Here is a 22,290-nt window from a genome sequence, read left to right as displayed (position 1 = left end):
ACTGAAAAATACTAGACTTTTGAATTTGGAGGGACATGATTTGTTGATGGGGTGGCATGCCTTTTTATGGTACAAAGGAACTAAAATACAGGGGCCGCGCGGGGGATAATGGGAGCAAGAGGGCGCTCCCATGTGATGCCTCTCCTGCACAAGCTGCATTGGCTTTCAGTGGTCTTCCAGGTGCGCTTCAAGGTGTTGGTTACCACCTTTAAAGCGCTCCATGGCATCAGACCTGGTTATTTGCGAGACCGCCTTCTGCCACCGATAGCCTCCCACCGACCAGTACGCTCCCACAGAGAGGAACTCCTCAGGGTGCCGTCAGCCAGGCAATGTCGGCTGGCGACCCCCAGGGGGAGGGCCTTCTCTGTGGTAGCACCTGCCCTCTGGAACGATTTGCCCCCGCAGATACGAAGGATACCTGATCTCTGGGCCTTTCACCGTGCCCTAAAAACTTTTCTTTTCCATCAAGCAGGACTGGCGTGAAACCCCCCCCCCTCTTTTTTAGCTCTTTTAGCGTCTTAGCTTTTAAGTGTAAATTGGGTTTTAATTTGATTGTTTTAAACTGTAGGCCAAAGCTGTATAATTCTTTTAATTGATTTTAAATTTTGTATTGGTATGTTTTTTATCCTTGGCTGTGCACCGCCCTGAGTCCAATAGGAGAAGGGTGGTATATAAATTGAATAAATAATAATAATAATTTTAGAAGACATCAGATACGTGAAGCGTTGTTTTTGAATTGGGAGAAGATTAAAAAATATCATTATTTGAAGATTCCAGTCTGGGTATCTACAATTGAAGCTTTTTCATATCCAGTGATATTCAAAAGGGAACAAATTGTTAGATATAGTGAATTATTGGATGAAAAGGGTGAATTTAAACTAAAGCAAGACTTAGAAGATCAGGGATTTAAGATGGATTGGTTTTCATATATGCAAATATTTTCTAGATATCGAGAAGATCTCAAACAAGAAGGTTTTTATAATATGTTGACTATCTTAGGTAAGATATTGATGGGCACTGATGACCATGTAATTAAAAAGTTATATGGACACTTGCTAGAGACAAAATTGGAAGAAGAACAAGTTAAAGAGACAATGATAGCATGGGGGGAAAATTTTGGTTATAGTATTGATTTAGAGAAATGGTAAAAATTGTGGTCACATAATTATAAAATGACAATGTCTACAGCATATAAGGAGAATTTGTATAAGATGTTTTACAGGTGGCATTTATCCCCGACGAGGATAGCCAGAATGTTCAAGAACAAATCGGAGAAGTGCTGGGAGTGCCATCAGACCCCAGGATCCTATTACCATATGTGGTGGACATGCGTAGAAGCAAGGAGATTTTGGACTAAGATACACACATGGTTGGAAAAAATGATAAAGAGACATATTGACTTTAAACCAGAGGTATTTTTATTAGGGATCTTACCAGAGACATTTAACAAAGATTTACAATATTTGATTGTGAATATATTAACAGCGGCTAGAATTGTATTTGCAACAAACTGGAAAGGAGAGAAGATGATTATGGATGAAGAAATTATTAAGAAAATGTTGGACTGTGCTGAAATGAGTAGATTGACATTTGAAATAAGAGAACAGGAAGATAATATTATTCAATATGGGAACTATTTTATCAATGGATAGACAATAAAGCATGGAGATGAAATATTATATATGAAATTAAATTTGGATAAAATGTTTAAGCACTTGTTATTTTTTTGATAGAGGTAAGAATATTTGTCACATAATGAGAGTTTGAAAACTTTGAGAGCACGAAATGATTTTCACCGATCGAAATACTGTCTGTAAGTGTTTGGAAAGATGATGTTTTTATGTTGTTTTTGTTTAAAAAATAAAAAACTTTTTTTTTAAAAAAAAGACCACATTCCTGACAGTTCACACATTCTTATTGACAAAATCAGGTGTTCAAAGTTCATGAGTTAGCAAGATTTGGTTTGCTCTTTAAACAAACCTTTAATAATTTCTGGCCTTTGTGAAGAAAGCTAATGAAATAATATTTGAGAACATGGCTATAAAATCCCTTTTTAAATATGTCCAGGGTTTAGTTTTATCTCCTCCTTCAACCTTATGTTCCATATGATTGGGGGGGGGAAGTATTATTATGGAAGGCAGCCCTAAAGATCAGTTGGCATAGAATGAAAAGAAAGAGAATGTGTGGCATGCATGAAACAAGAATATAACATTAGCATTTCCCCTCTATTGTGCTAAAGTGCCACCCACCCACCTATGCTTTGGCACAAAATAATGCTAGCGTAACATTTGTTATCTCCATAGTTGATCCCCATTCTGCCTCTGTTTTATACACTGTCAGTCCTGATTTGTGAGTTTAATTAAAAGCAAGATTAGTTTTATAGCATTCTTATCTGTCTTTACATCTGGAAGAAGCAAATTGCATAATTTAATTACACCCCAAGTGAAAAGTATTTCTGTTCCAGTCTGAATCTGCTACCAATCAGTTTTACTGGATGACTTTGATTCTATTATGATAATGTTTTCTATCCATATTCTTTCATGTTCTATACTTTATTAAATGTGTGAGTTGTCTTCTAAAAATAGCCTAGTGCAGCATTAGGATGTTTCTCAGTCATCCAGGTCATGGTTGTCCCAAAGGTGCTTTTTTCACGAGGCAACTGAACTTTCTGGTTTTTCTTTGAAGGCATTTCGCTTCTCATCCAAGAAGCTTCTTCAAGAAGCTCAGAGTTGAAGAAGCTTCTTGGATGAGAAGCTAAATGTCTTCAAAGAAAAACCAGAAAGTTCAGTTGCCTCTTGAAAAAAGCACCTTTGGGACAGTATTAGAATGGTACAGTATCCATGAATCCTGAAATATGAGGGCTTTAAAAATGTATTTTGGTAAACATGAAGCTATACATGATGCTGTTATAATAAATATGAACAGTGTAGTTTATCCAAGTTGCTGTTTTTCTTTAATGAGTAATAATAAACCATGGAAATCTGCTTCTCAGACCATCATTTATTTGTCAGTGTATGTTTGCCTAATGATATTTGTATTAGGACAGGGTTTCTCAAAGTTCGTGATACCAGTCTTAAATAATTGAATATTTATGCAAAGCAGAACATTCAGGCTTCATATGGGGCTCTGGAATAATCATGTTGGTGCCCAACATATTTTTGCATCAAACCAGCAACATTTTTCAGAAAAGAGTGTAAGGAGAGCACTCTGGAATGCTTGGCAAGTGCTGTATTAGGATACAGTTGTACACTTACAGTAATTGTAGGAATACAATGTCTGAATGCAGTTGTATATTTACAGAAAATTGTATGAATAATGTTTCCTAGTATGGTCCTGGCCAGCCCATCAACTCATGATTTACTATATGTTATTCAATTAATTTAATTGTCTGAGATTAAACAATATTCTAAATACACAGGCATTATTATTTATTTATTTATTTATTTATAAAATTTGTGTGCCGCCCTATCTCCAAGGTCTCAGGGCGGCTCACAACAACAATTGACCAAGCAACTGTTAAAATCAACAAATATACACAAAAATATGAAAAGTTTTAAAAATTTTAAAATATACTACCCCATCAGTCCAGGCTGGGGGACATAAATAGCCAGGTTTTCAATTCACGGTGGAAGGTGCGAAGGTCATGGGTCCTTCTTTGAGATGGACAGTTTAGAAGTGCGATGAATGAATGAATGAATGAATGAATGAATGAATGAATGAATGAATGAATGAATGAATGAATGTAATTATTGTTTCTGCTGGACTGAAGATGTTGCCAAATCTCTAGCTAATTATTTGAACTGCACAAATGTCTTACGTTGTTTCTAAGCCAGTTACTGGCTAGGCCTTCAAATGCTCATTCAAAACTCCATTGTATTAAGAACTTTATCAAACTATTACTAGTATGCAGAGATGATTTCAATGAAGTTTAATCATAGGACATGTGACAGCTAACAATAAAAATATACATTCCCAGGACATATATGTTCATGTAGTTCTGAAGTAGTAATCAAGGAGAGAAGCAACCTAGAACTAAGAGAAAAATTCCTGACAGTTATAACAATCAATGGAACAACTTACTTCCAGAAGTTGTGAATGCTCCAATACTGGAAGTTTTTAAGAAGAGATGGACAACCATTTGTCTGAAATGGTATATAGGGTTTCCTGCCTGAGCAGGAGGTTGGACTAGAAGACTTCCAAGGTCCCTTCCAACTCTGTTCTATTCTATTCTAGTTTGCTGCTACACTTTTTCATGATGTTTTTGTCAATTTTCCTGTCTAGCCTATTGCTCTGGGAATTTCTTCCATCCATATACAAACCAGGTTTCACCTTGCTTTGCTTTTAGGAGATCAGCCAAAATCAGCTATATATTGCCACCTGCTGTAGGCACAGCTAACAATAATTTGCATGTTTACGTTTTGTTCAGAAAATAAAATTCTTCAGATTCATTTTACCTTGTGAACATTTTAAATAAATGAAACCTAAGGTTGCCCTCACATGAATGATAATAATTCTAGAAATTATGAACCAAGTTATTTTGTTATTTACCTGGTTTCTGTAAATACTATGTAAATAATGATTTTACACATAGTAAGTTGCAAGGTGTTTTGTTGTCAGTAGATGGTGCTATGGCTATAATTTTAATACTAGTGCCAGTTCAGGCAACATCAATTAATACTCTGTCTCATTACTATATTAATTTTCTTTTGTACATATAACATTGTAAATTATTATTTTTCCCACAGTCCAACTGGGAAGGAAACCCTAAAAAGTTTAATAACCTTGAGAAATTAGAATGGCCCCAACCCTGTTAGCCTTCCATAAAGCTTTAAAGACCTGGCTATCTACATGTGCCAAGGGCCCCACCTCCTGGTTACATTGTTAAGACGCCAGATGTCTTGCTGTGCATATATTCAAATTAGATGTTTTAATGGTTTTTAGTGTTTTTTATTGTTTTAAAATATTTTTAAGATTTTAATTATATGTATCTGAATTGTGAGTCGTCCAGAGTCTCACAAAGTCTGGATGGGAAAGGATAAACTTCCTTCGGCCGGCAAGATGTTTGATACAACCCTAAAACTGTAATTGCCAATGTCATTTGATCTGTGGCACAGCCACATTTAGAGTACTGTACTGGTGATAGTTCCAATTAATAAAATTATTGGAAGAACTTCATACCACAGTAGCTTTAAATGATTGGATGCTAATAGTTTTTGTATGAACAAAGGACTTAATTAGAATGGAGAACAGCATGGAGCTATGTCCGTAAAACTAGATTATTTCATACCAATGTAATGCTATATTCCACTATAGAAAACTTTTCACTAATTCTAGTTTCATTGTTTAGTGAAAGTAATAGTCAAAACCATTTTTATGCCCATGTTCTCAGAGTCTAAACCACTCCATTCAGACTGAGATAGCCAGATTGTTTACTAGGATATATAGCTGAAAGTACATTTCTTTTCTTCTTTGGTCAACACAATTTAAAGTACTAGTTTTTACTTTTAAAAAAGAGGGTTAAATATCTAATACATTGCAACAACCATCCCTCTTCCATCATCACTTGAAATGGCACTGCTAAGGTGATAAAATTAGCCAGTTTGGTGTAGTGGTTAAGGCACTGGGCTAGAACCAGAAGTCCTTGAATTCTAGTCCCATCTTAGGCACAAAAGCCAGTTGTATGACTGTGAGCCAGTCATTATATCAACCCTAGAAAAGAGGCAATGGGAAACCATTTCTGAAATCTTACCAAGAAAATTGCAGAGATTAGGCAGGCAGTCATCAGAAGTCTAACATGATTTGAAGGCACAAAAAAAAAAAAGTCACGAAACATGCCTCAGCATTTGCAAATATGAGGTAGTCCTTGACTTAACGATTGAAAATAGAACCAGTACTTCCATCACAAAATGATGCACTCATTCTAGGGCTCTTAGGGAGCTCTACCCTGCGCCTGGCTGCTCTCTTCCCCCTCTTCTCCCAGGAGGGAAGGTTCTTCGCCGCTAGACAGCTGTTTTTTCGCTGTTCTAGTGGCTAACAAAGTCGCGGGGCTAGCGCTCCACAAAAAGAGCGTCTGCAACGTCCTGCAGAGCCGCCAGAAGTCCTGCGATGCTGCAATTGTCATAAATACAAGCCATTTACCAGTTTGAATTGCTATGGTGGTATAAATGCAAGGACTGGTTGTAAATCACTTTTTCCAATACCATTGTAATGGTTGTTAAACCAATAGTCAAGAACTACCTACTGTATATCAACTATCATCTGTTCAACAAGCTTGTAGAATGGGAAATGTTTAAGTTGCTTTGAGGTACTACATTTTAAAAATGTCATTATTTACCAGTAGATGTTTTTGATGGTGCAAAAAGTATTATTGCGGGATGAAAGCTGTTCCAAGTTGCCTTTTGCAATTGATTTATGATGATTTTGTCAATGCCAATGCTGTTCAAGGGGTGCTCCAGATGTTCTGAGATTTCACCCTTTCTATATTGGTACTATGTTTGTTTCATTTTGCCAAGTTCAATCTGAACATCTGGCTGACTGCAATGAATCAAAATAACACAATCAGCATTGACAAAATCACTATCAACCAACTACAAAAGGCAGCTTCACTTGGAAAAATTTACATCCTATGACAGTATCTTTAACACCATTAAACATCAACATCTGCCTATTGCAGGTCTTTGGGAAGGACTCAGTAGGTGGATAAAAATATCTAATCTGAATGTCTGGCTGTGCAATGAACCATAATAATAATCTTTTATATTTTTCTGAGAACGAATTTATGAAGAAACCAAACATAGCTCCCTGACAATTAGTATCTGTGTGAAACTTAAATGAATCCTTATGGTGAAGTCATTAAACTCAATTGCAAATTTGATATTAATTATATAATTAGACCAAATCTTCAGCACATTTTTAGAATGAAAAAGTGATACCATATTAAGCCATTCTGAGAAAGATTGTGTTTTACTGGAGATATAGATAGATATACATATACTTCAAGCCAAAACCAGAGACTCATCATAGTTAATTTTAAAAGTGGAAATTATATCTTTTTTTGCCAATGACAGTTTCTACTGTATCCTACTTTCATTCTTGCACATAGTAATTGATAAATCCAATAGTTCATTCTTATTTGCCATAAAATGTGTGTATCCTTGTTTGCACAAACACTTTTGTTTCTTTATCCATTTTTCAAATACTCTCTAAATCATGTTGGGATTTACAGAATTTCTTAAGAAATTGAAGATACTTGCCCAAATAATAATGGAGTATTATATGGAAAGCATTTTCACATACAATAATTAGATTATTACCCACAGTTTAGATTGTATGTTTTGTCATAAAATGTGCAATTATTAGAAAGCAAAATAGATGAATACATGTTTTATTATAATTGACTAAACATGCAATTAGTTCATACCCATCTTCCCAATCATATGCACTTTTTCTGCTTCTTTTAAGCTAGGGTGAGGCAACTATACATTGCTGTTTCCTCAAACAAACAAAAAAAACCCTATTATTTTTAGTTGTGTAAAATTTCATCATTTAAAAAGCCATTGCATATATGTATTTTTGTGGCACTATTACTTTGTATACAGGTCATCCATCAGATAAAACAATAGAGCTGATAGAGATTACTATAGAAAATTATATAGAGAAGAAAAATAGTTTACTGTCTGTTGCATTTGCCTTCATAGAAAACCACTGTATATAAAAAGTAAGCAGAGCTACCCATTCACAGAATGATGGAAATCAAGATTATTTGCGTGTATAATACAGGTAGTCCTCAAATTACGTCTACAATTGAGCCCAAAATTTCTATTGTTAAGTGAGTTTTTTCCCATTTTAAGACCTTTCTTGCAGTTGTTAAGCAAATCACTGTAGCTGTTAAGTTAATAACACAGTTGTTAAATTAATCTGGCTTCTCCATTGACTTTACTTGTCAGAAGGTTATAAAAGGTGATCAGATGACCCCACCACACTGCAACTGTCATAAATATGAGTTAGTTGCCAAGTGTCTGAATTTTGATCATGTGACCATGGGAATGCTGCAATGCTCATGTGAAAAACAGTCATAAATCACTTTTTCAGTTCCATTGTAACTTCGAATGATCACTAAATGAACTGTTGTAAGTCGAGGACCACCTGTAAAAGGGCAAGTATTTACTTTGTCCCTTTTTCTTAAGTATATCAACAAAGCAGATCCACTATTTGCTTTCTTCATTTTAACAAGAAAATTGGATACATAATTGAAACAATATTGGAGTTAGGGTAGAATTAATATACGTATTACTACCAGTAGTCATAAGAGAGCTTACAGTATAAATATTAGTAATTAATCAATCAGTAAATGAAACAAAAACCACTTATTTTAACACATCAGTGCTCTTTATATCCTCCTTACTGACATTTAGTGGTGGTATTAAAAATGCTCATCTTTTATTCTAAGATTAATAATAAGAGAGAAGCCATCTGTTCAGAGAGACCAAAAAAATATATCAGAACAATCCTATCAGCAAAAAAAATTCCTAAAGTTTCATATTTGCTTCATTGTTTTATTTCATTCATTATTTCTTCTTTATCCAGCACTCTTGCTTTCTAGCATGTTGTATCTAATTTTCACTGGATTCTTTATGAATGAAACCAAGCCTCTAATTACTTTGATAGGATTACCACATTATTCAAAACTGGATTGCTTTGATTTGTATCTAATAATACAGTGGTACCCGAAAATCAATGTTGATTTCAATGAGCCATACCCCCACATTAATGGGCTCAGAACTGTATCCTAAAATGGGAAAAAGCTTCAGCTAAGGAAAACTGGCAGTTTAAATTAAGATCCATTATGTCAGAAGAACAAACAGCATCTGACATCAACTTAAAGGCATTGTTGAAGGTTATTACCAAAGTCATTCTTAGTTTCTGTATCTATTTTTCACCTTTTGCAATTTTCTGTTTCATTTTATATCAATCCACATGTTGTATTATTATGTATTCAATATTTAAGCCAAACCTGCTCATTTTCAAGATTTTTAAAAGAAAAAAATGCGGTATCTGCAGAGACTTTCAGTACAGTCATGAAAACTTTTATTTAACATTTCTTTATCCGTAAAATAACTGAAGCAAATTCCTAATGCCCACCAGTGATGGGAAGCATGCAAGATGCTCAGATTGTGAAGTTTTCTTCAACCTTTAAGTCACAATGAAGCCTTCATCTTTTTGCATGACAGAAAACAACAGCTGATGAACTCTGGGGAACACGTGCCAGCTGTCTTTCATTTGTTTTACTGTCCAAGCAGTAGATTGGTAGCAGCATTTAAAAAAGCAAGTTATAGCACTGAAATCAATCTCAGTACTGTTTTTCAGTTGTAAACAAAATTTGAATTATGGAGGGTTTCATACTTGATACACATAAATCAATTCTTGTTTTACATAAATCGGTGTAAACTTTTAAGTGAATAAATAGTTTGAGTCAAATGTTTATGTTCTCTTTGATATTCGGTTCTGAAGAGTGAAGAGATCCATTTTACATAATAGGCAGCCGTATATTATTTGTAGAAGATTCTATGAATTAAAAATAGTGCTTTACACTGGATATGGGATAAACATTGCAATCTAGACAGTTTTTAAAAAAATTAACACTCATTTTAAAACATTTGAAATTGCAGGCCTAGATAAGGACTGAACAAAAGTAGGTTTTTATACCAGCCAGAACTTTTTAAGTGCACACCATAATATATCCAAGAAATGTTTCATAAACTTAATTCTTATTAAAGTCTCCTATAAATAAATTAAGTTTCTTTTTGCTACAAAACTGTTACAATCTATCAATAGTATGCATAGCTTGAATACTACCATGAAATTCAGACAGTACTTTAAAAGATATACATTTCACTGGCAATAAGCTGGAGACAGCTGAAAGCTTGAAATAGTCTGAGTTCCACAGAAACGATCTGTAAAACTGAGTAATATTTGTCATCCAATTATTTTATTTCTTCCCCCAAAGGGTCTTAAATTTTTTTTAAATCCGATTAAAATTTATTTGTATTCTCTGGCATCTTCTGTTAAGAAATTGCAACTGTTTAAAATTTTTGTCCTTTGATGAATACATTCCTTCTAGTGGTATGCACACTTCAACAGCGACTGGCTGCCTAACAAAGTTCCTTTATGCATACCAATAGAACCCTGTCCAGTTTTGCCATTTGTGGAGAACCGATGACAAGATACAAAAGCATGTGTTTGCCATAAATAGCTTTGGCTAACGGAGGACTGCTCGTACAGAGCAGATCAAATTCTCTATATGGAGTGTAGTGTCTGGCTTTTAGCCAAATGCTCCTGATGCAAGACTTAGTAGCAGCAAAAGCTTTCAGACCTATTTGTACAAAAGTTAACTGGAAAACAGCTGCCCTATGACTAGACAAAAATGTAGAACATGAAATACTAAGCTAACACAAACTGGGGAAAGTATCCTGAAATTACGCTCTAGGTTAGCTAATAATTTTTATTGTAAGTTTTTTCTGAAACAGGATAAGTTGCTGGACTAATTGTTTCCTAATAATGAAACATATTAAAGCAACCATAGATTTGGGAAGGAAAGTTCCATATTCAAATCATTCTAAGAGCAAAATCACAATGTAATAGATTAGTGATTGAAGTGGAATATATACTAGAGGGATGGGAAGTGATACAAAATGTATTTGTATATGTTTTGTATATTTTCCCATGAAAACAAAGGGGCCTTCTGTAATAAGCTACAGATTTTATTGCAGTGTGGTGATTCGATATTTGATTTCAAATCAGGGTTACAGTTCCTTTATATAGAAATTGCCATTATGAATGGCAATTTCTATATAATAATATTCACAAAATATATTTAGGTTGCAAGATCTGCATGGTAAACAATTCCTACTCCTGTTCAGTAGCATATATTTCAATGGGTGGGGGAACAAAAAATGCATAATTACGGTTAGTTCATTTAACAGAAATGAAGACCAAGATACAAGATACTAATGACACAATTCCATAAATTAATTGGCATTCTAGGGAGATGGAAGAAGAAATCAAACATATTACAAAAAGTGCTTAAAATGCATAGTGTTATATGCTGCCATGTCACAAAAAATAGGCTTATAAAGGCATGTGAGGTGTCTGAATGCACAAGAGCCTCATGGAATTGCAAGTGCAACTGTAAAGTAAAACTGAATAGAGTCTCATGTGATCATTGGACAAGAGTTTAAAGGCAATCAATTAACTTAAACCTTTTCTTTTTGTTTGGCTAGACTATCCACATCAACTACCACATTCATTGTACACATTTGCAAGAAATGCCTACAGTTTGGGCTAAAATATATGGAAGGCATTCCATGGATTCTACATAAAACTACCAGGTTTAAAAAATAGTCTAATGATGGTCATTTGTAGACTGTTAATGATATCTTCTTTAGGTATTTGGGTTCTGGGAATATGGGGCCAAAAAAGGAATTAGTATTATTCCAACTGAATGAGCTGCAAAAATGGAAGCTCCAGATGGCACATGCCTGTCCTTTTATAAGGGTTTTCCTTCAAGTGAAACTACCACATTGCCTCCTAGTTTCTCTCCCAGTGTTGAACGATCCTTAATATCTTCATAACCATTTACCTGCCACTCGTGCTTAATACCTGGAAAACACAAATGAAAATACATGTTTTGTTCTGTATTTTAGTGGCAAGGATTTTCTTTTATAAGTTGCTGAAAAATAATGAATATATAGAAATCTGCCTGCTCCTTGAGCAGAAATTTAAGTAAGAGATTAGTCTGAATGCAATTGCTACTAAATTCAAAATTGTCTTATGACATGTTTTCTACTCATACCTGTAAATTTCTTTTTAATGGCATCTTTAGAGCTTGCATATATCATCTTTGATTTTAAAGGGGCATTTTCTGGGGCCCTGCAGAGAAGAAGATAAATTGGTTAATTCAGCTCTAAATCTTGGAAAGTCAACTGTGTTTTTAACACTAATCCTTTGACTTACACACCAGAATATAAATACCAGATCTTCCTTTTTAGATTCCTTTGTTTCATATGTTGCATCATACAAAGCATATCGGCAATCATTCAGTGGTAACAGCTTCACAAAGGCTATATAAGGGTCCTCGACTGTGACACCAATGTCACCAACTAATATCTGCTTTGCTTCTTCTACAATTATTTGCTTTTTGTCAGCACTTAAACAGAAAAGAACTGCTTTCTTTCTTTTTTTAATCTCTTCCGATGTTGAAGATTTCCGTACTTTCATATCATTGAAAACCTTGATAACTTCATCATTCACTGTTACCCCAGAAGCCTATAAAACAAATTGAAATAATATTTGTTAATATAAACTGAATTTGAAGACATACTAAGAGCAGCCCTACTGAATTCAGTAATATTTACCTCAAGGGAGATATGCATAGAATCAAGTTGTGACTTGTAATCTTGTAACTTGGTCCCCAGTGAAATTTGGAACATTTTGAACACACTTTGAGGTTCAATATTTGCTAACATTATCTGCAGTTATCTATGGTTAATTCCTATCAAATTCAAGGAAATGTTAATAGCCAAGGAAATGGTCCTAATATTATACAGGCTTTGCCCCCAATACTATAATACCTGAATATTCTAATTTTGTTAAGGAAGCAGAATAAATGTATCTTGTGTTGTATCAGGATTTATGTTACGTACTTAAATTTTAGTTAATAATATTCTGTATATACTTCACTGAAATCACTACAGGATGAAATAACCAAGGACAGAATGTACAATTACACTGAAGCTTATTAAACCTTGCACGAGCCATGCCTAAAAGAATGTAACTCACACCATCTGACTAAGAGGAGGTGTTCCTTAAAGTCGTAGTTATTTAAAGCCACAGATTTTTTTTTCTAGCTTTCATTCAATTGCAGTGAATGAAATGAGGATGCAAAATTTGCAGGAAAGATCTATGAAATTTTTTCAATTATATTTAGTATTAAATATTATGCTGGAATGAGCCTAGTGGATAGCAACCCACACAGCACAACTTTAATATGTAAAGGTTCCCCTCGCACATATGTGTTAGTCGTTCCCAACTCTAGGGGGCGGTGCTCATCTCCGTTTCAAAGCCAAAGAGCCAGTGCTGTCTGAAGACATCTCCGTGGTCATGTGGCCAGCATGACTAAATGCCAAAGGCGCACAGAACACTATTACCTTCCCACCAAAGGTGGTCCCTATTTTTCTACTTGCATTTTTTATATGCTTTCGAACTGCTAGGTTGGCAGAAGCTGGGACAAGTAACAGGAGCTCATCCTGTTACGTGGCACTAGGGATTCGAACCGCTGAACTGCTGACCTTTCAATCAACAAGCTCAGCATCTTAGCCACTGAGCCACCGCGTCCCTCATTTAATACATAAACAACATCCCAAAATGTGAGAAATAAGTCAAGCTATACTTTCAGAAACCTCATTTTCATGTAAACAAGTCCCTGCACAGAAATTAGACTTTAGATTTTACTACCTTTTCTTGAGTACAGCAAGGAACACATAGCACTTCCCTTCTCCAGTTTTTTCCTAGGGCTTTATCTCTTGGGTGGGGGGGAACTATCTGAAAAATAGAGCCTGCTTCAAAGTAACCTAAGGGGCTTCTGTGGTTGAATGTAGATTTGAATTTGGGTCTTCCAGATTATTTTTTATCACTTTAACCCCTACATCACACTACTAAGGATTCCTGAGTGCATCCAGAAAAGTAACAGCACAAGCTCAAGCTGGTATTTATTCATGTTTATCTTTAACACACAAAGAAATATATGTTTTTAGTTGATGCTTTATTACACAAAAACAATTCAGTTATTTATTCATATAACCAAACCCCAAGCATTGTTCTGTAAACAAAATATAATAGTTATCTCAGTGTTCTCTTTTACAGAATGACAACCTTTGCCATTTTCCTTCTCTACTGTTAGAAGAAAATCGAGCCTTTTGTGTACACATACTATCTAGCACCAACAGGAACAGCTGTATAATAATGTCATTCAAATACAATCAGGACATTCCTGCCGTTCTGTTGGATTTTCAGTCACATACTGGCAGTGGGCAGGCTCTAATGGGCAGTCTTCTCCGGAATAGATTAAAAGAGTAAAGATGACCCCCCCTCCCCCATGTTTGAATAACTCCTTAAATATAAGCAATATCCATACGTGGTGAATGGTATATATTACTGCACTCAGCTTTCCCAATGAGGGGGTGCTTCTGCCCCAACATTCTGATTAATTAAAGCCATTTAAGAAAGGAAAACAATGGTTTTATTCCATGTTCTTTATCCAGAAGCAATAAGCTAGTGCCAAAACGGAGAGGGGAAAACCCAGCTATGCGTCATTCCATCACACCTGCCTTTCAGTTAAGAAACAGCGTTTTTTCCCCCGTTAGGCAAAAGAAAGCTGCATCTTATCACATATAATGTGCCAGTACACATGCCGTTATAAGATGGAAGTCATACAAAGGATCTTACAGACCTATATTTTCCCACCAAAAAGGGGAGGCGAAAGCACAGAAAACGTTCGTTTCTCTTTTTTGCGGGGAGGTGGGGTGGCGGAGAAAAAGCCCAAGTCATTTTGCGCCGACTATTCTCCCTTATATATCCTTCTATTAGAAGAAGGAATATTCATCTCTTCTCCCAATCTACCCCCCCCCAAAAAAGGGTGGATGAAATCAACCAGCCCTTTTTTATTTCCCAAATTACACGCCAATAAAAAGGGGAAGCGAATGAAAGGAATCCTTTCCAGGCAATTAGGAGGCTCGGTTTCATCCTATCCGCCCCACTGCGTTCCTTCTGCCCCAGTCCTCTCTCTATAGAAGGCAAGGCAAGCCGGCGAGGGGAGAAGCCTGTCCCGTAATTTGGGTCCCGTTCCGTGACTCCAAAGGGCCAAATGCTGCCGCTATTTTAGACAAAAACCTTCCCCGCTGTACCTAAACGGGAAGGAAACCAGCAGGAATCGTGTCACTCCCGGGTATTTTTCCGCGTCTCTCAGCGAAAGCGTTCCGATCGGGGGAGAGCATTTCTTTAAGACCACGACAGGAGCCACCGAGGGGCAAAGCCTCCTTCCCCGGCGCTCCCTTTCCCCTTCTCTCGGGGACGGCCGAGAGACCTGTCCACCCGCCCCCGGAGCCCCCCAGCCTCCCCCGCGGCCTGCGCTGGGGGGTCGTCCGCTGCCACCCCCTCAGCCTAGGCTAAAATTAGACTAAAATGGCTGCCAGGCGCCGCCAAGGGGCTCTCGTCGCCCCTCTCGCCCTCAGGAGCCTGGTCCCGTCATTCCGGCGGAGTCCGAGCGGCGAGCGCTCAGGCGCGGCAGGTTGCTCCGCGCTCTTACCATGGTGCCTGGGCTGGGTGGCGGCGCGGGGGGTGGGGGTGATGGCGGCGGCCGCTTGTGCCGAGGGAGCGGAGTCGGACTGACGCTACGGAGCCCACCACGGAGAAGGCAGGCGGGCAGAAGAGAGGCGATCGGCGGGGGGCTCGAGGGGAGAGGGAGGCCGGTCACATGGGCTTCGCCTTCCCTCACCACGTGCTCCAGGCCCTGCCCAGCCCTGCGGAGAAGCCAAAATGGGGAGGGGGAAAGACGGAGGGCTCCCCTCCTTTTCTCTTTTTAACGCGAGAACTTCGCCAAAAGGGCGCTTCGGGGGTGAGAGGGAGAGCGGAGCTCGCCTCGGGGTTCCTCAGGGGGACGAATCCCTGCTGCTCCGCATTACATCCCAGGAGGGCATCATCTCCCCCTTCGCCCTCTCTTGGCCGACGCCATCCCTCCGCGGGCCAGCGGAGGAGCAGGGATGCGGGCGGCGGCGGCGGCGCTGCCTTGCAGTCCCTTCTGCGGCTTGCTCAGCCGCCCTTGCGCTTTTCGGTTACGCGGGGCGCGGCAGGTGAGACGGGTCCTGCCGCACTTTTGGCCCCTCCCGCGGATAGCGGCCACCGCTGCTCACGGCCACCCCGTCGTGCGACGGGCTTGGCTCTCTTTGTGTGGCTGCCAGGGCTCTCTGCTCTGGGAGCCTCCGCGCTGGGTCCTGGAAGAGATGGCTGAGAGGCGGCGGCGGCGGCTGCAGAGCATTTGCCCCTGGCGCCGCTTCCTAGCCGACCTTCTCTGAGCGCACCTGCTGAGGTTGGACCGCCTTGTTATGCCAAGGAAGCGGGCAAAAATGAACCCAGGACGAATATGCCGCAGCCGAAGGGCCGCCGCCGCCGCCTCCGCCTGATACAAAAAGGAGAGTGAAGGGTGGGAACTGGAGAAAGAGCCGAACGGGGGCGAGTTGTTCGTGTTTCACGGGCAACATGTAGTGTTTGTGTTTGAGGGTGCTGCTTTTTCAGTGGGAAAGATCCAAGACCAATTTAAAAGGTTTTTACAGCGACAGCACCTAGATCAGGAGTGGGCTGCCTGGCCCAGCTAAGGAAGAATAGATACCAAAACTCGGAGACAAAATGGAAGAAGGCTACAAGGTGTCCCGAATCATATAGTGTAGTTGTGAGAGTAAGACTCATTTGCTTAACAACACTCCTGGGCATGTTTATCCAAGGTTAATTTTACCATAGTTTAATTAATTAGCTTTCCTGGATTCACACCACATGCAGACTTCTAAACTAACCAGATGCTGAGTTCACACAACATATGTTTGGCTAATTGGTGGTTCACTTGTCATGCAGTCACCATCAGAAGCTCATAGGGGTCTTGAGAATTATGCTGTAGAAGCAGTTGGATAACAAAGCTGATGAAAGGGGAAGGCACAAGGCTGTGAGAGGAATAATTTTCACAGCAAGGTTAAGTGGAGTTGAATGTGAGTGAGAGAACCTTCTTCCTTCTCCACAAACAAGGGCTATTTAGTAATAAATGCATTCTTGATTAAAAAGACAATAAAAACTTCCTCTGTGTCAGTGTGAGAAGATAATAAAGCATCTGTTCTAATATTTTGAGAATTGTCATGTGCTTGGCCACCAAAAGTGTGAATATTATTTTCAGTAGTTGTTTTTAGGCATCCGACACAGAAAAATATTTTCAGCATTTTTATATGGAAAATCAATTATTGTAAATTACAGATAAATGTAGAGAATTATCAAGAGGTGTTAGAATACTAGTGTTTCAGCGAAAGTAACTTGAAAAAGCTAGTTTTACAGTTTGACATTGGTTATGACCAGATTTACATTATTTTCAAGAATGACTCCTAATATATTTAATGTTGAAGTCAGCTCAAGAACTTTAAAGATTGCTCAAGATTGACCAAATGGATGTTAAAAAGATAGGATACAATAATAATGTTATATAGATATTCATCATTAGCTGAAATAAAATATTGTACTGTGGAATTTAGTCCTATGATTAGAAAGACCTTGTTTTTAAATATGGGAAAGATAGATGACACTGAGATTTGTGTGAAAAGTAGGAGTTATTGAAGCTATATGTTGAAGTTGTATATTGAATAACATGAAGCAGGTGATTGCCTTTTAATAAAATATACATTCTGCTATTCCAAAGGTGCTTTTTCCAAAAGGCAACTGGACTTGCTTGGGTTTATCTTTGAAAACATTTTGCTTCTCATCCAAGAATCTTCACTTCTTCAGTCCAGTTGCCTTTTGAAAAAAGCACCTTTGGGATAAGCATGACCTGGATAATTGAGAATTTCCATAGATATGTATTTTATTAATTTTTCTACAAGATACTACTTTTATTCTCAAATAATTATATATAAGTTAGGGTTATAATAGTTTGGGAATTCTAATGCAGAGCTCTGAAAATAAACTAATCTGGTTCTTTCAATCTAAAGGGGGTCCAGAATCAATAGCTGGCTGGTCAATGCCAAGATTCAAAACTAATTTCAGGTGAAAAATATTTAATGAGGTAAACATTCATACTTTATACCATATGAGGAATATTTTAGTAAGAAATTTCCTTTTAAATTAAACAGCTTAAATATCCATATATTTTTTCATTTCTTCAACTTCTTAAAGTAATGAAACAAAAAATTTTATATCACAAGAAAGAAGATACTGATTATATAGCGAGGGAAAAAAATACCTATATTTATTATAATGATTAAGATAAATCTGAGGAGCTGTCTGTCCTGATAGAACAAGCCTACCACTCTTGTGCCAGTGGAAGAGACCTGCTATGGATCTTGTCTGCTAAGTAATTGAAGCAGGAAGGGTCAAAGAAACGAGCCTTTTCTGGCCCCATCCCTGTGGAACATTCTACCACTGGAGGTAAGAACTGCCCCCTCCCTTTTCGCCTTCCAAAAGGGTATCAAAACCTGACTTTACCAGCTGGCCTGGAGCCCTGGGTGGGCGTGCTCACTGCCAGAGGTGGCTGCCAGGATAACAAGACATCATCCCCATTCCATCTGGCACTTAGCTCTTAGTTCAGGTTTAGTACAGGTAGTCCTTCACTTATGACCACAATTAAGCCCAAAATTTCTGTTGAGACATTTTGTTAAGTGAGTTTTGCCCCATTTTATGACCTTTCTTGCCACAATTGATAAGTGAATCAGTCCAGTTGGTAAGTTAGAAAACCAGTTAAGTGAATCGGTCTTTCCCATTGACTTTGCTTGTCAAAAGGTTGCAGGTAATTTACATGATGTTGGGATACAGCAATAGTCAGAAGTATGAACCAGTTGCCAAGCATCTGAATTTTGATCACATGACCATGGGGTTGCTACAAAGGTTGTAACTGAAGAATAGTCAACAGTTACTTTTTTTAGTGCCGTTGTAACTTTGAATGGTCACTAAATCAACTGTGGTAAGTTGAGGACTACCTGTATAGTTCTTAATATTTTAATTTTGTGTTGTTTTAATCTTTTAACTATTTTACTTGTTTTATAACCCACAAGCTGCCCAGAATCACTTTGTAGGGGAGATGGGCGGCATAAAAAATTAACAAAATAAGTTATAAGGAAAAAATCTAACAGAAAAATAATATACACTAAAGTTAATTCAGTTAAACTTACAATTAAATTGGTTGTAATTAAATCTAGACCATATAACCATTGTAACATGTTGTTTTCAGAACATATTATTTAAAAGTAGATAATAATCTTAAATGTCCAGATATTAAATAAATGTGAGAAGGAAAAGATAACAATTTCACAGAAAACCAGTAGTTATTCTAATTTAATTAACATGGTTCCTGCTTGAATTTGATCTTAGCTCTTAGAACAGAGTAGGCAACTCTTGAGCTGCATATGATCCACTAGTGATCATGAAAGCTAAAATGGAAAAAGCCACTTTGGGCCCTATGAGCCAGTTTCCCTCAAGTTACTGCCACAATTGAGACTGATATGTGTCACTAAGCTAGGCCGCCATTAAATGAGTTGTGCCTGATTTTACATTTTTGCCATGGTTGTTGAATAATCACTGTGGTTAAGTGGACCTTGAAATCATTAAATAAATCTGGCTTCCTCCTTGACTTTACTTGTTGGAAGCTGTCTTGAGATGATTGAAAATGGCAATTATGTGACTGGAATGCTGCACAATCATAAATACATGCTGACTGTCAAGTGTCCAAATTTTGATCATGTGACCATAAGGATGCTACAACAGTCATGTGAGGATCAGCCATTAAAAGTTCCATTAACTGTTGTTTTCAAATTAGAAAATCATTTAGCTGTGAATTCATGTTTGACAACTTAATCATCTTTTGTGGTGGCAGTGACTGTAAATTTTTTTTTTTTTAAGAAAGTGGACTGCAGAATTGTTTTGCAGGCCACATGCAGGTCATGAACTGTATGTTGTCCAGGACCAAATTATAACAGAATCCTGCAATTCTAATTATACGATATCTTCTCTTGCTCTCTATGTAGGTAGTCCTTGACTTACAATGGCAATCAGACTGGAATTTTCATTGCCAACCAATACAGTGCTAAAACATGACCTCATTATTTTGTGATGGCAACCCCTACAATCCTGAGTGCCATCATTAACCAAATCCCATGGTCATTAGTTGAGGCAACCTTCTGCCAACTTCCCACAACCAAGTTGGTGAGGAAGCCAGCAGGAAGTTGCAAGTCCCAAGCAGCTCAGAAGCAGATCACCAGCAGATAGGTGTTGCCAGAGGGTGGGGGCGGGCAGGGAAAGAGGGGCTGTGTGAGGGCAGATAACTCTGTAAGTGACATGGCATCTTAAATATTCCTGTAATATTTGATTCAACCTCTCGGATTCCCCATTGGATGCCAGATGCAGAGAAGTTGACAAATGAATTTTAAAGTTTAATAATTGAAAAGGGGCCTTCCAAAACTTGGTGGTAAATAACAATACGTAATAAGTGTTCCAGGGTGGCAAAAGTGAGCCTAGAGATTGCCGCAAGACAGCTGGCTTTCCAGGAACAGATTTTGCCCAGCAGTGTACATCACAAAATGAAACATAATCTTTGACATCTGCCCTTGCTCTTGGCCCCCATAAGTCCCTAAGAACCTGATGCTGAGTTTTAAACACTCTCCCATGACCAGTTGTCTTACTCTCATGACCAGTTACACTTTCCCCCTTAAATTTAGGGGAGCCTGTAAAGACCATTGTGCAATAGCTGTCCTTCCTAAAGCATGAAAGGTAAAGAATTGTCTTGTGGATCTCCTTGGAGGTCATCTATCTGAGCCCTGATGTAAACCCATTTCCCTGCTCCCAGTTTTTCTGGATGTCCAACCTCTGGGGAGACTAGAAATTGTTTGATTATGGCATTTGGGGAAAACCTTGCTTCACTTAATGACTCCCCCATCCCTCTTGTGGTCATTAATCAATCACATGGGTCATTAAACAGGCCCAGGCCTGCCTCAAGCCTCTCAAGGTCTCCCTTCCACCCTCAGGGCCTCTGCAGGCCTTGGGCGTTGTTGGACTCAGATCTACTCCCTCACCCTCCTCCCCATTCCCATCACACCCTTATCATCTGCTGTACCGCTTGGGAGCTTGCACTGAGAAAAGAGAGCAGGTTGCTCCACTCTTTAGCATCCCTAGCCCCATGGCTCTGTCTGTCCCAGAAGCAGGCATCATTTTTGGAGCAGCCTGAATGTATTTGTGGTGCCTACTTAGGGCTGGAGCCATATGGCAGAGGGGTGGAGTGGCCTACTCTTTCCCAATGACAGCTCCACAACTCTTCAGAGGGTAAGAAGGGGGAGGTAGGTAGATGGTCAGTTGTAAAGGTGAATCTACCCAAGGTTTGTGCATGAAGGTTTGCTGGAACTGGGTATGTGTAGTCTGATGAAAAGAAGGACTAGGGGTGACATGATAGCAGTGTTCCAATATCTCAGGGGCTGCCACAAAGAAGAGGGAGTCAAGCTATTCTCCAAAGCACCTGAGGGTAAGACAAGAAGCAATGGGGGAAAACTAATCAAGGAGAGAAGCAACTTAGAACTAAGGAGAAAGTTCCTGACAGTTAGAACAATTAATCAGTGGAACAACTTGCCTGAAGAGGTTGTGAATGCTCCAACACTGAAAGTTTTTAAGAAGATATTGGATAACCATTTGTCTGAAGTGGTGTAGGGTTTCCTGCCTGAGCAGGGGGTTGGACTAGAAGACCTCCAAGGTCCCTTCCAACTGTTATATTCTGTTCTATGTGACTGTGAGGCTCTGCAGAAGCTACAATTTTGAAACCGGATCGTAAGTAGCTTTTTTTGGGGGGGGGGGGGGGAGGTTGCCATAACTTCAAGAATTACCTGTACATAGTATAATTAAAGCACTATTTGTGATTCATAAAACAGTATGGAAAGCACAGTAGTGGACAAGACAGGAAAGATCAATTTATATTCCACTAACAAAAAAGGAAAATGCTAAAAATATTTAAGGTACATAATAGTTGCTCTTATCCTACAGTTTTTGTGATTCAGACTACAACAATCCATAGAATGAAACTACTAAATGCATAAAAAAAAAACCATAGAAAGTCACACTTCTAAAAACAAGGATTTAGTGGGCCACCAGTTACTTAGTGAAGAAATTTTATGATTACCAGAAACCAATAATAGATGAAGTTAAAACTAGAATCCTGTGTTGAAGCACTAAGAATGAAGTAAAGTGTAAATGTTTAAATTAAATAATACAAAACCAAGATTTGCTGGAGAAGATCCTGATGACTGAAGGCAATTATAAAAAATGCTGACAGAAGGCAAGATGGCCAGACACCAAGGGTGATGACACAAGCATCAACCTCAAGAATCAGAAATAAGTTGAACAAGAAATGGTGCAAACAGTTTATGTTGTCCATCATTAAAATTCCTTGCAAATTTTGTCTTCCTGTATGCTAAATAAATTTGAAAATGATACACAATGCTGAGACAAAAG

The 22,290-nt window shown here is 38.2% G+C and overlaps 1 protein-coding gene across 2 annotated transcripts; it reads right to left on the bottom strand.

Annotated features, from left to right (window-relative positions):
• Positions 1-9,070: 9,070 nt before the first annotated feature.
• On the bottom strand, positions 9,071-15,882 carry CFL2 (cofilin 2). 2 transcript variants are annotated; one of them, XM_034418008.3, is made up of 4 exons: positions 15,362-15,882; positions 12,017-12,324; positions 11,852-11,928; positions 9,071-11,658 (listed from the first exon to the last, which is right to left on the bottom strand). In XM_034418008.3, the coding sequence occupies exons 1-4, from the start codon at positions 15,362-15,364 to the stop codon at positions 11,546-11,548; spliced, it is 501 nt and encodes a 166-aa protein (XP_034273899.1). In that variant the 5' UTR covers positions 15,365-15,882; the 3' UTR covers positions 9,071-11,545. The 2 variants fall into 2 exon arrangements, with proteins under 2 accessions (XP_034273899.1, XP_034273900.1); XM_034418009.3 differs by having other exon boundaries at positions 14,961-15,504.
• Positions 15,883-22,290: the final 6,408 nt, after the last annotated feature.

The sequence above is a fragment of the Pantherophis guttatus genome, chromosome 1 (assembly GCF_059756535.1).
Source record: "Pantherophis guttatus breed Tessera chromosome 1, ASM5975653v1, whole genome shotgun sequence".
NCBI lineage: Eukaryota > Metazoa > Chordata > Lepidosauria > Squamata > Colubridae > Pantherophis > Pantherophis guttatus.
This window is presented reverse-complemented; position numbering and strand designations above follow the sequence as displayed.

What these genes read in the sequence shown, in the direction of transcription:
- CFL2 (XM_034418008.3), bottom strand. An exon ending in GATCTGGTATTTATATTCTG is followed by an intron (nt 11,929 to 12,016) that starts GTGTGTAAGTCA and finishes TCTTCTCTGCAG; the next exon opens with GGCCCCAGAAAATGCCCCTT. An exon ending in CATTAAAAAGAAATTTACAG is followed by an intron (nt 11,659 to 11,851) that starts GTATGAGTAGAA and finishes TGTGTTTTCCAG; the next exon opens with GTATTAAGCACGAGTGGCAG.